The 13,527-nt window shown below is 36.6% G+C and overlaps 1 protein-coding gene across 3 annotated transcripts in view; it reads right to left on the bottom strand.

Moving 5' to 3' along the window:
* Window positions 1-13,527, bottom strand: part of PHIP (pleckstrin homology domain interacting protein) — a 108,889-nt gene that overhangs the window by 87,643 nt on the left and 7,719 nt on the right. For all 3 annotated transcript variants that reach the window (XR_011681834.1, XM_071444345.1, XM_071444335.1), the window contains exons 5-6: window positions 9,913-10,063; window positions 9,702-9,800 (exon numbers count right to left, since the gene is read on the bottom strand). Coding sequence is in view for 2 of the 3 variants with exons in the window: in XM_071444345.1 (XP_071300446.1) it covers window positions 9,702-9,800; window positions 9,913-10,063 (250 nt within the window). In the remaining variant the exon portion in view is untranslated. The remainder of the gene's footprint in view (window positions 1-9,701; window positions 9,801-9,912; window positions 10,064-13,527) is intronic.

Here is a 13,527-nt window from a genome sequence, read left to right as displayed (position 1 = left end):
ATGCAATAACAAAGTAACAAAGTATAATATTTCTCTGCATTGATACATAAATATTAGTCACACTCCATATCCTTATCAGACCGAAGAATGGCAATGGTGATACATTTTATATCTACAGAACTGTGACAAGGTACATAATATAACATTCACACACTGAATGGTGTTGGACAATTTAAAGAAATTTGGAAGGGACCACAGACAATCATCCACAATCATCCAATCTAACCTCCCTGCTCAAGCAGTGCCATCCCAGAGCACATGGCACAGGACTGCACCTAGACAGTTCTGAGCCTCCTGTGAGGGAGGCTCAACAACCTCTCTGGGCAACCTGTTCCAGTGCATAGTCACCCATACAAGGAAGAAGTTCTTCCTCAGATTCAGGTTGAAGCTCCTGTGCATCAGCTTCTGCCTGATCCCTCTTGTCCTATTGCTCAGCACCACTGAGAAGAGTCTGGCTTCTTTCTCTCGGCACTCTCCCTTCTGATACCAACAGACATTGACATGGTCACCTCTCAGTTGTTGCTTCTCAAGGATGAGCAGCCCCAGCTCCCTCAGCCTGTCATATTTATCTCAGAGAGAGAGACACTCCAGTCCCTTAATCATCCTCATAGCCCTCCACTGGACCCACTCCAAGACCTCCATGTCTCTCTTGTGCTGACAATCCCAGAACTGGACACAGCATTCCCGATTGACCTCATCAGGGATGAGGAGATCACTTCCCTTGACCTGCTGGAAATGATCTCCCTAAGGCATCCCTGGATACCATTGGCCTTTTTGGCCACAAGGGCACTGCTGGCTCATGGACAACTTGCTCCCCAGTATCAACTGCAAGAGAGCTATAAACCCCTCACACTGCTCAGGTTTGGCCCAGACCAACAGAACAGTGGTTCATAAGACAGCACAGGTCAAACTACATCAGATATGCCAATTTTTACAGTGGGATTGTAGCAACTCTGTAAGAACCACAAGCTTCTTGTGTTATAGCCAAGTGCCAAGTCCATTAGCCTCTGGCCCTAATTCAAGGAATTTTTCCTAGTTCAAGAAGCTCTGTGAAGAAATGGAATTATTAGCTGTAGAGCAAAGCACTTTTAGTCAAGCAGCAATTGCTGTTTTAAGGCTCTACTGTTTTTTCACCCTTCCCTCATACCAGAAAAAGATGCAGTTGCATTTGCTTTATGACAAACTTTTCCCTTGCCAGCAGTCTACTGCAAAACAGCAGGAAACCAAGATTAGTTTAGGCACAAGATAAATCTAGTTCTGCTATCTGACAAATCATCCTATGTTTAGAAAGAAAATCCTCAACAAAAGAATTACACACAAAAAAAAAAGAAACCAAACAAGTACACATGCACAAAGAGAATAAAGGTCTTGGTCCCAACAAAGTGAGTTTACACAATAATCCCAACCCACACAGAAATTACCTTTTGTCTACTTTTAATATCAGATGGATATGGTTGATGGATACCCCAATGCCTTGAAATGAAACAATAGCTCACCAAAACTGAAAAAAGCTTAACTAAAAGTTTAATTTCTAGAGATGTGTTAATGAAACAAAGCTTCAGGGAGACTTTAGAATAAAACAACAAATGGCTTTACATAAGAATGCAATTTTTAATATACCCCTTAATTTATAAAAAACTTCTGAAGTACTTAAGATCAGCTTCAAGCTTGAAAGGGTTTATGGGAGTGAGTTGTTTAGTTTTGGGGGGTTTTTGGCAACACTGGAGAAGATCATTTTAGCAGAACACAAGCCAGTATTTCTAAGAGAGGTCTCACTGATGCCAATCACCAATGGGCAACTTGCTACTAGTTCATATATCCCTGGGAAACACAGGTGAAACAGCCCTTGTTCAGTAACAATCAACCTACCAGAGGATATAAAAGAGAATATTCTGACACTAGAAACAACTGGAATCCATCTTACTCTTTAGCCTTGATCAAAATTTAAAACATGTAAAAAACTGGTTAAAAATAAAACTAAGTGAATTAAAGAACAATCTGACATGAAAAAAAACCCTCCAAAGTATTATGAACTTACATTCTCTGGGAAGAATTTTTTTACCAAGTTCATGCAATTAGCAGAGGGGAGGGGAAGAATCAATCTCCCACAGGTTTAAGCACTTTCCATAAACACCTAACTTTTAAGACTTCCCAAACTGGAGGGTATCTCTGGTTATTTAAAATGGAATTCTTACATCCACCACTGTTTTTCAATATCCCTTTCATTTAACTACCTTTATATTTACTCTTACCAACTTTGCCAAGTGCCAAGAATCTATCTTGATTTCTCTGACCAATTCCCACTTTTTATTCCAAACACCTGCAAATTTTGCTAGCACATTAACCTTTGTTTCCCCCCTCCAGAGTACAGGTAAAAATCAAAAATACCTGTGTGAAAAATTCCTGCATTCAAACAACAAACTTGATTTTTCTTGTTCAAGCCAAGATGAAAAAGGTTACCCACTGTCATAATAATGCCTTTGTACAAATTACAGGCCCTTGGTTTTAAAACAACTGTTACGTCAACACTTGTCAAGTCTCTACGCTATTTAGCTAGATTTTAACTGCATTTGAAAACAATGAATTTAGAAAACTCTGTGACAGCAAGTCTAATCTCTCTTGTTTTAGCCATATTAGCACTCTTCTGTCTTTGCTTGGCCTCACACAAATGAGTCAGTATGAACAAAGTTGTTAATCACAGGAAGAAAGACAAGGTATAAGTAGTTAAATGGTTACAGTGGGAGCCACAAACTACATAAGGGAGTGAAGGAAGATTATACTTTATCCCAGGATGCATTAGAGAATGCTGGTTGGACCTTACAATGAGTCAACCAACTAAAAGGGAAGGGTTGTAAAGAAGAAAACAAGAGAATAGAGGTTGCATGCTCCTTGCTGGAAGGGCACTGTGAAATGGACACAGAAATTAATACTACCTTAGGTTTACATTCCCATTTTCTACTTACACAAAAGGTTCTGTTTTTAAAATAAATAAATAAAATAGAAAATAGATTAAAAAACAGATGTTACTAAGTGGTTGTTACAAAACACAGTATGACAAACCACCACTTACTCCCAAATGATATTCTGGTTTCAAAATCAAAATTCTTCATATTTAATAATCAGTGAAAGCCAGTGTCTGAGAAAGCTGTGAATTTGTTGACATTGTGAAACTTATTCACAGATTTTATTATTTTAATTTGCTAACAATTCTTTACTAACTGGTTCCAAACAAAATTAAGTGGCTTCTAGTTTTTAGTAACTGGGCTTATGTTTCTATACTATGACCAGCCTCCAAGACTGATACAGTCTACTACCACCCAACCACTGGCTGAGGTGGGAAGGAACCCATGTAGAGGTAATGTATTCCAACTGCCCTGCTCAAGCAGGGTCAGCTAGAGCAGGTTGCTCAGTGCTGCATCCAGTCCAGTTTAGAGTCTCCAAGGATGGAGACTTCACAACCCCTCTGAGCAACCTGTGCCAGAGATCTTATCACCCCCCAAAGCTGTTCTCTTATGTTTAAATTGAAGTTCCTCTATTTCAGTTTTGGTTCATGATCTCTGTCATGTCAGGATGCACCAATGAGAAGAGTCTGGCTCCATCTTCATTGCAAGCTCCAATTCAAGTATTGATAACCAATGATACTACCACCACCATCCTGCCCATGCCACACTTTCTCTACTCAAGGCTAAACAAGTCTAGGTCTCTTAGCTCCTCTTTGTATAACAGGAACCTCAATTTCTTCATCACCTTTCTGGTCCTTTGACAGACCTTTAACAGCTATGTTAACCAATTAACAGACTGTCCATGTAGGTCTTGAGGAGCTGGATCCAGCACTCCAGGTGTGATCTTATTTGCACTGAGTAGAGGGGAAAGAACACCCACAATCTAATGGCAATGCACTGCCTCCAGCAACCCAGGATGCCGTTTGGGTTTTGTGTGCAAGGTCACATTGTGTCTGACACATTCAGCACCAGGACAGCCAAGTAGTTTTCTCCACAGCTGCATTCCAGCAGTCAACCCCCAGTATATCCACTGGTACATGAAGTCATTCATCCCCAGGGGCAGGACCTCTGCTCTTCTCTTTGTGAAAATTCATTAGATTCTTGTTGACCCATTTCTCCACTCTGTCAAGGTCCTTCTCTATCATTCACTACTCCTGGATTTCAGTTGTTTGACAAACCTTTTCCATCATCCAAGTTATTAATGAAGATGTTGAATAATACTGGCTCTTGCATCAACCTCTGGAGTGCATCGTTAGGGACTGGCTCTTGTGCCAGACACTGGAATTCACTCTGCTGATCACAGCCCTTTGACCCCAGCAGTTCTGTCATATCTTTTCAGTTTGTCGTTGAGAATATTATAGAAGTCTGTTCAGAAAGCCTTGCTGAACTCAGGATAAATAGCATTCACTACTGTCCCCTAATCTCCAAGCCCCTCATCTCCTTTAAAAGGTTATTGGGCTAGTCAGGCATAATTTCTCCTTCATAGATCAATACCAACAACTCTTAATCATGTATCTGTCTTTTCCTATCTTGACCTCCAGAAATATTTGCTTCATCACTTGCCCAAGGACTGAGATGAGGAGGACCCACCTTAAGTTCTATAAAGTCTCCTTCTCATCCCACTCCAGGTCCCCTGTCCTATTCAGCAGCAGGACTGTTCCTCCTACTGCTGACAGACCTGAAAAGCTTCATGTGTTGATTCATATCCCTCACCATATTTATTGCCAGAAGAATTCCAACTTCCGTTACTACAAAATCACAGAATGGTTGAAGTTAGAAAGGACCTTTAAAAATCATCCAGTCTAACCCTCCTTTGAAAGAAGGGCCAAATATTGCTCAGAATCTTGCATCTCTAGAGTTTAAAAAACCAAGTGGGGTAGAGGAAAAAAAAATGCCATTCTTGACCTAAAGGCTCTAAATGTAAGAGTTTAAATTCCTTTTTTTCATAAGGGCCACTCAGGAACCTAAAATGCAACTTCGTTTTTAAAATATTGCTTCTGCTGTCACAATTCACTGCTGCCAGCAACCTTAATCTCAAAACCACACATCTCAAAGCGTCAAAAACACTTTATTTGTTTGGTTTCCTGTGGAACAAAAGTCAAATAAAGCTGATGAAAGTGGTGGGAGTTTTCAGTGGAACTTGCAGAACAGTATAGATTTTCTCCCACTCAAAAGGCATGCAACAGGCACCAAATTAATGCCTTCATGGTTTCAGAACTTCTCTAACTCATTCGCACCCCAAATAGAACAGGCAGCTCAAAGAAAAACAGAAATCTGTTAAAAGGATGATAAATTTGGGCATCTGAAAGATATGGCAGTATTAGCCCTCTTTTTTTTTCCACTTGGCTTTCTTTCTACTTTCTAATTTTACCAATATGATCAATTCTATCTCCTTATTTACATGGTCTTATCCTTGAATATGGAATATGCCTTAAAGATGGGGGATAGTAATCTGCCTTATCCACTAGCCAGTGATAAATCAAATTTAATTTGTACCACGTACAGGTTACATTTTTAAAATGCATACACAATCTATCATTTTCTTCCTTTCTGGAGTTGTATTTAACTAATGGAAGTTCTGTTCTGAAAACCAGAATCCAACTTCATTCCCCATCCAGTCACACAAAAATAGAACCAGATTCAGAAGAATCCTGGAAGGATACCCAAAGGATATAATTCACTTACAACTCTTACCCTTATTGAATCAAGTTTCATTAACTTAAGAGGCTAGACAGGCCTCTAATGAATACCACAGAATTCAGAGCTGTTAAAAATAGTAGTAGAGACTGCTAGACAACTCCTTTCACTCTCCAAGCTAGTAAGACTGAATGTATCAAGCATTCTGTTTGGTGCTGTTGAAGGCTTTTTTTCTCCCTTCTTCAAAGACATCCAAGACCAAAAAAAAACAAACCAAAAAACAACCAGCTTGAGCTGAGTTCTAACTTCCTACCATTCCTCTGTTCAGCTTTCAAACTCTATACAGTATTCCAAGTCTCTTGACTTAGACATGACTGTCAACCAAGTAAAATGATTAAGCTTGCTATGTTATCAAGCCAAAACTTGTCTCTGGTCAAATCATGAAGGTAAAAAAATATCAACTCCTAACTGGAGTATTTCTGAAAACACAAAAATTTTATATACACCTCAAACTTCCCATACAATATTCATTTGCTTGATAAAAGCAACTGCCAAGCCTTCCTAATTCAGAGTGGCTAAATGCGAGGTATTTCAAGAAGCAAAAAACAAAAACAAATGAAAGCTACACAACCTTCCAAACTTCTCTGACTTCAGTAATACCTCAGTTATTTCACTATATAGCTCCATTGGTACTTTATTCAAAGTTCCATGACTTCTATCGCTTATTTATTCTTGCACACTAACAAGTCATTTACTTTAGTATAATTCACTCTTGACTTGACTAAATGTGTATAACAAGATGTTACTTTTACACAGATCTTTTAATAAAAATGTAGTCTTTGCCTTTATTTTCTTCCTATAGTTAACAGAATAATAGAGTTGCACAAAGTACTGGGAAGTTAGTTTTTAGGCCTAAAGTATTTACTGCATTTCTAAAAATAGACATTTACACTGCTTTCAGAATCTGGCATTCTCTTTACAGCCAAAACACCAATACCACTTAAAAAACATACTGAAAAAAGTGTAAAATGCCTCAGAACTTTTCTTGAGATTGATTACTCTACAAAACTGTGAAATACTGGTTTTGGAAGGCAGATATTTTTGCTGGTCAGGAAAAAAGAAATCTTCTCTGTCGGGGACAAACAGCCAGTCTCATTCAGATTCTCACACCCAAGTGGTCAGCTTTCACAAGAGTTCTGAACTCAATCTCTTGAAGGCTTATGCTTAGGTTTGTTCCTTTTTCAGCAGTTCCCAAAAATTACTGAAAAAGACCTCTCTCTCTGCATCCACAAAAATGAGACCTTTAACAAAACAAATTAGCATATGACTTAGCTGCTTTTGCTCTTTATTAAGCACTTCAGCAACTTTTTTATAAGATATATACAAGTGAGTGAGCCTATATAAGATATACACAAGTGAGCCCAACTGGACAAAGACTATTCCATATTCAAGTTTTACTTTTCATCATGTTCTACAGACACTCTGTAGCTTCCAGGGGAAAATATGTACTTGTACAGATCTATTTTAATTGGTATAAGCCAGCTACCTACAAGGCAGGTGGCACAATATCGACAAAAATAATTCTAAACAATACCACATCAGCATCATACCTGCATTGATTCATCAGGCTAGGAAATAAATTAACAACTTTGTACATTCACTGAAATGTAAGTTAAGTTTTCCTGGACAACACAGAAGAATTTCAATGTCTTTATTCCTATTCCTTAAACATTAGTAGGTTATCTACCTGAAATACATACAGCCTGAAGAATAATAGGTTCTAACTTTTTTTTTTACATAAAATATAGTCTTCCCAGGGGAAAACTGGAAGTTATTTAAGGAAACAGGAAAAAAAAAATCTAATTCAATTTATAAAAGAAATGTCATTCAGGTTCCTTATTTTATTGAGAGATCAGAGTAGACAGAATAAAATACATCAAAAGTAAATGCTTTAGCATACAGCTCTGGACCAAATATCCCAAAAATTCAAATACACTTCACAGTTGAAAACATTCCGTTACCAGCACTTATATGAATGTTTGGAAAAGGAAATTACTGGTCATGAAAAAAGTGATATTTGAAATAACTGTAATTTTGCAAACATTCAGTGCTTTACAAAAGGTTCAATAAAAATAACATTTATTTAGAAAGCCTGACTTGTTCTTCTCTAAAAAGAGTCTGAAAGTTATTTTTCTTAATATTTTATTTCACTACCACAGCAGCTCTACAGCTTTCTTTGAACTTCAACTACCATGGATCTCATACACTGATCTTTTTTCCTTTAAAAAGTATACACCAGCTACCACACACTGTAAGCCACAGTACAACATAAAACAGTCCTCAATCATTCTGATTCCTCCAATATGTTTTAATACAAGAAAAGCTTCACAAGAAAAGCTAAGCAACCACTAAAGAAATCTTCGCTATTAAAAAGCTCAGTCCTACAGTCACCTTGCAAAAATAGCCCAAGATTTTCCAAGACTATTATCATCAAGCCATTGCACAACCACTCAAGAAGGGAATTTTCTAACCAGCAACAAGCATTTTCTCCTACACACCTAGGGCACAACACAAAAAATACCCTCTCAGTGAATACAAAACCAGTGGCTCTAAACAAAACCACATTGAATGATGCAGGTGCTACATTAGGGTTTAAGTGAACCACTGCTGATCAATACACATACCAGCTGAGGAGTTCTTAAAGCTCAGCTCTAAACAGCAAGCAAAACCACATTCTCAGCCTACAGTCCAAGCATCTACAGAAATATCATGGAAAGCATGTAACTTGTGCTTTAAAATGGAAATGCTACGAGGACACTAAATACTCTGCCATCTACCAAGTCAAAATTGGCTGTGCTGAACCTGAGAGTTTAGCTATAGCATGGTTCTGATCCAGCTGTTGTGAGAGAAATATAGTTCTCTGGATTAAGTGTAATGGTGTATATTTTGATATTTGATTTTGAGTTTCTTCAACTGAAGAAAAACTACAAATAGCCCAAATTAGTCTCTCTTGATTATACATGTTATCTGTATCTATTTAAATTGATTAAAAACTTAGATGCTACCAAAAGCCTCCAAAAGGAGTTTAGAGACTGAAGAATTGCCGTGGCAAGTTACCACATTAAAAAAGTCTCTGTCCCTAATAGTGTGTGCCTACATATTTATACCATGATACTATATATAGTGTATGCAAATATATTTTTTCACATACTTTGTTATATATTAGTTTCCCAATACATCTGCAAATCTTCTCTTTTTTTTTTTTTTTGCCAAGACAGAAATCTTTGTCTTTGCAGCAGCAGCTGCACCTGATCCAGAGCCAATCAACAGGATATTCTCTGCCCACTCTCATCCAACACTGCACATCTATCTGCAACTACCATTTTATTAAAAAGACCTACACCAGTCCTTTTCTGGTGTAATCCACACAGACAATTTGGTCTTAATCATTTCCCCTTCAGTGGACATCAATAGAGAAAGATGAAAAGATGCCAGTGATTCTGCTCATTTTTCTATACATGAAAAAAAGAGAAAGGGTGCTCCTTAAAGAATCTTCTAAAATATCACATCTTCCAGCAACTAAACAAGTGTGTATCTTTGTTCTTAAAACATGAAAGCTAACAAACATTTCAGTGACCATGTGAGAGCTTAAAAATAAAAACTAGAATACCTCTGACCTCCAGCTTTCAATTTTTCTTTCCAAAGGTAACCATTACCAGACTTACTTTCCTACCAATAGGTGTAGGCCTTGCTGCCCTATGATACTAATTATTTATCTATTGGCAGCCTTATTATATCTTTAAGAAAGAGTTTTGTTTGTATGTAGTTATAGTTTAAATACATTTCATTCAATTTCATATTTCAAAGACAAAATTAGCTTCAGAAGAAATTTTACAATAAATATAGAAACACAGCATCTTAATAAAAACACTAGAAGTAAGGTACGTGACACTAACAAGGGTAAATATAAACAGAACTACTATTTATCTCTCACCATCATAATAATCATTCACCCTGAGAGTTAGGTATTAAAATGGCAGTGCCAGAATAAAATTGACTCACCTATACTAGGTGGACTGCCATAATTTACAGGGGACTCTGGAGGCCTTCCACAATGTAGTGCAGCAAGAGCAGATCCCTTCCATACAACATGTTTGCAACCTGTTTGTTAAAAATCACACCAAAAAATGAAGGCAAGTGAGCTTTTTCATGCAAAACCACAGGAAAGGTATGAAATATCAAGAAGTCTCAAATGCTCATGCAATTTTCATACTTTTGTTTGTACGAAGCAAAGACTGTCTGCCAGCCCCCAATAATGTCTGCACTCCAGGGACGCTTTGTGGAATTTCTTGCTCTAGAAGTGGTCCAAGTCGATGGCATATTTGAAGCAAGTGATCAGGTGCCAAGTGTCTGTAGTATTTCACCTATTACATCAAAGAGCAAACAGAACATTTGAGAAAGAATGCAAAACTTTTGATGCCTTACTGGTTTAATCTTCCCCCCCCCCCCAGATTGTTACACAAATTTGTAACAAAATTATAGGATATTAAAGGATAAAAAGGAATAATGACCTTTAAGTACAATAATTCATTCCAGCTGGTCCTAATTAATTCTTCTATTCAGTACATGCCATTTTGTACAGAGAACTGTTGGTATTTACTACTTTCTGACTTCAAGCCACAATTGGTCATACTAATAAGCTCCCTTATAACCACAGTAAAAAAAAATAAAAGTATACATTCAATGTTACATTTAAGTAGTGGCCTGGTCAATTTAAGTTACTGTAAGATAAAGATGAGACGAAGATTGTAAAGACAGGAACATTTACTTCTTTCAATAATTACAAATACTAAATAAATAACATAGCTTTGTAAAAGAAAATTAAAAAACATTCTGTCTCAATTTACCTAAGTTAAAACACCTTGAAACTTCACAACTGGCTTGATTTATTTTACATCTAAAGCTTTGAAACAAAAACGTTGGCTTAAGTAATTCAACTTTTAAATTGGTATATGTCGTCCCTCTTGCATCTATAAACATGACAAGTTTTTGCAACAGGTCATAATTACACAGTACAAAAACAAGCACCTATTATCAGCAACATAATTTCTCATCACTTGATAATAAACCACCTTTAATGACTGCCAGATAAAAAACAGTTTATTCTTTTGAACTAACATAAATCTAGATCAGAGAACTGTCTTAAATAATAAGGGGGGGGAAAATGCTTTTGAAATGTATGTGACAACAGTAAAAATCCTACTAACATAAGGCTTTTGCCTAAGAAATAGCATTTTTAAAACACAAAAGCTGTTGTCAATTCAGACTATAACAGAAACAAATTAAAATTATAAATAAAGGGGGAGAATAGACTCAATTTCTCAGATTCTTGTATAGAATTTGGCATGTAGTAGTTTTGTCCCTCATCCAGCCTGAAATACATCTTCACAGTTTTACTTAACAGAAGAGGGGGGGAAAACAGCAAAATACTGAAGAGAAAGCTTGTGATGTTTTGTTATTCTGTAACTAGAGGAGATCTTGACTGCACTTAGGCAGAATGATACTTCTATATTACACTCAATTAACAGAATATACCTCATTCTTCATCAAATGTTCTCCTATCTTGCTGACAACCACAATCATTTAATGTACTCCAGCAGTTTGTTAACATTAAGAGTGCTGATGTCTGAAACTGAGGTTCTGGAAAAACCTTGCTAACACCAGTAATTCCCACCACCACCACAATCTCCTAGTGAAGGAGGGAAAGTTTTCTCTGTCCTGTCTTGGTCTAACACTGGCCAGCAGTTCAGCCTTCTGCAGCCACTTGCTCATTCTCATTGCAGTGGAATGGTGGAGAAAATCAGATGGGTAAAAGAGAAAAAACTCGTGGACTGAAATAAAAACAGTTGAATAAGTAAAGCAAAATCTGCACAGCAAGCAAGGCAAAATAAGAATTTATTTACTACCTCCCATCAGTAGGCAAATGTTTAGCTGCTTCCTGGAAAAAGGGGTTTTCCTTCTATGGATTATATTAAATTTTTAGAAAGCCTTGCAAACTGTCTGAATTTGGCTGCCTAAAAGTTCAATAACTTGCAAAAATGACACAAGCAAAAAAAAGTTTTATTAAAAAAAATATTTTATTTTACTTAAATAAAATTGCAGCTCTTCGTAAAGATCAGTTAATTTAAAATTGCTAAATTCAATGTCATCAGACATGCACACAGAAGAGTGGCAAAAAATAATTCAGAATTATTATGATAAGAAAAATTAATCAGAATAGCAAATCAATATGCTTTTTTCTGCTTAAAGAAGTAATCACAGTCAAAATATAGGCATGAGAGCTCTAAAATATCTAAATAGCCATAAGAAGTTATGAAGCTGTATACACTTTTGCCATCAACAGCCCTGATCCATTTCCTTAGCTTTTGTTCTCCTCTCTCCTATCAAAAGGACCACAAAAATTTAACAAACACTGCTCTTTTCTTAATTCCATCTGAAACCAGAATTTACATCTGCAGAATCTGAATTCATCTCTCAAAGATTAAAAACTATGGAGTTTTCTGGTTTCACCATGAATAACACAACTAAATACACAATACAGTTGTCATTTTATCCTGCTCAAGATCCTACAGTTTTACACATCCTAAGAAATGCACAAAATCTAAAGTAAATGAAGTAAATAATCTTTGACACATTCCAAAACTACAGCAAACTGACATCTTGAATCATATTTCTCATGATTTGTCATCAGCCATGCACTCACTTTTTATTTTAGCAGAAACTAGGTAGGCTCAATTCCTCTTGCAGCTTTTAAAGCAAATGTTTTGATAAGAGATATCTGTTTTGTTCTTGATCATCTGTATTAAAGATCTCAATATATACCTTACACCCACGCTGAAGTCTCTTCTAGTTTAAGTCCATTTATGTGAAAAGAGCTATTTATGACACATTATGCAGTAGTTGTGTGATGCTTCTTCACAGCATTTGTCTAAGTAATCATAGTTCAGTACTAAGCAGCATTTGCAGCAGCTCATTAACAAACTGATTCAACAATACTTGGGAGCTGTACACTTTGCCAAAACAGAAGTGGCACTGCCCATTTAAATACTTGTCAGTTGCAGGAATTTTATAGAGCTACTTCATGAACCATGAACAGTCAATATTCGGCCCTTGTTTTCCTTCATAAAGCTAAAGTACACACAAGAAACTTAAATAAAAAGATAGGCTTTGTTTCTCTGTAAAATCAGATAAGAAAACTTATTTAACAAAGTCTTTATTTGGACTGATTTATTTTTCCTTTTCTTCTTCTACAAACAAATAAAATGTGGAACTTGAATAACTTATTTAAAACAGGCTATTAATTTTCTCCAGGTGACATAATTTCTTCATTAAAAAAAATAAAATTCTTTATCTACTCCAGCTGCCTGACCACTTCAGGGCTGACCCAAAGTTAAAGTACAGTGTTAGGGGCACTGCCCAAATGTCTCAGCCAGCACCAGGCTTGGGGCTTTAACCATCTCTCTGGGAAGTCTGTTCCAGTGATAATTTGTATGTGTGAGTATTATGGTGGAAGTCACTAATTAAAAAACTGTGTAACAGAAATTCACCCAATTTCTCCCTTTTGAAAAAGGCAAAATGAGAATTGCAGAAAAGATAACCACAACCTCGTAGCAACAAATCAAGACAGGACAAGATAAGTTTATTTAATACATTAAACTAAAATTATTCAGATTGTTCCATGGTGCAGCCTACCAGGAAACAACTCTTGCAGTGACAAACTGCAAAAAGAACCTAGAATCAACAAAAATATACCTGCAATGCAAAAAATCCACAACCTGAGTACTTTCAAGTCAGATTATTGAAACAAAACAATAATTTTTTGTTTTAA

Source organism: Agelaius tricolor, unplaced genomic scaffold (assembly GCF_023055355.1).
Source record: "Agelaius tricolor isolate 1412-34295 unplaced genomic scaffold, bAgeTri1.0.p SCAF_1, whole genome shotgun sequence".
Classification (NCBI taxonomy): Eukaryota; Metazoa; Chordata; class Aves; order Passeriformes; family Icteridae; genus Agelaius; species Agelaius tricolor.
The sequence above is the reverse complement of the archived record's forward strand: the minus strand, read 5'-3'. Positions and strand labels throughout refer to the sequence as shown.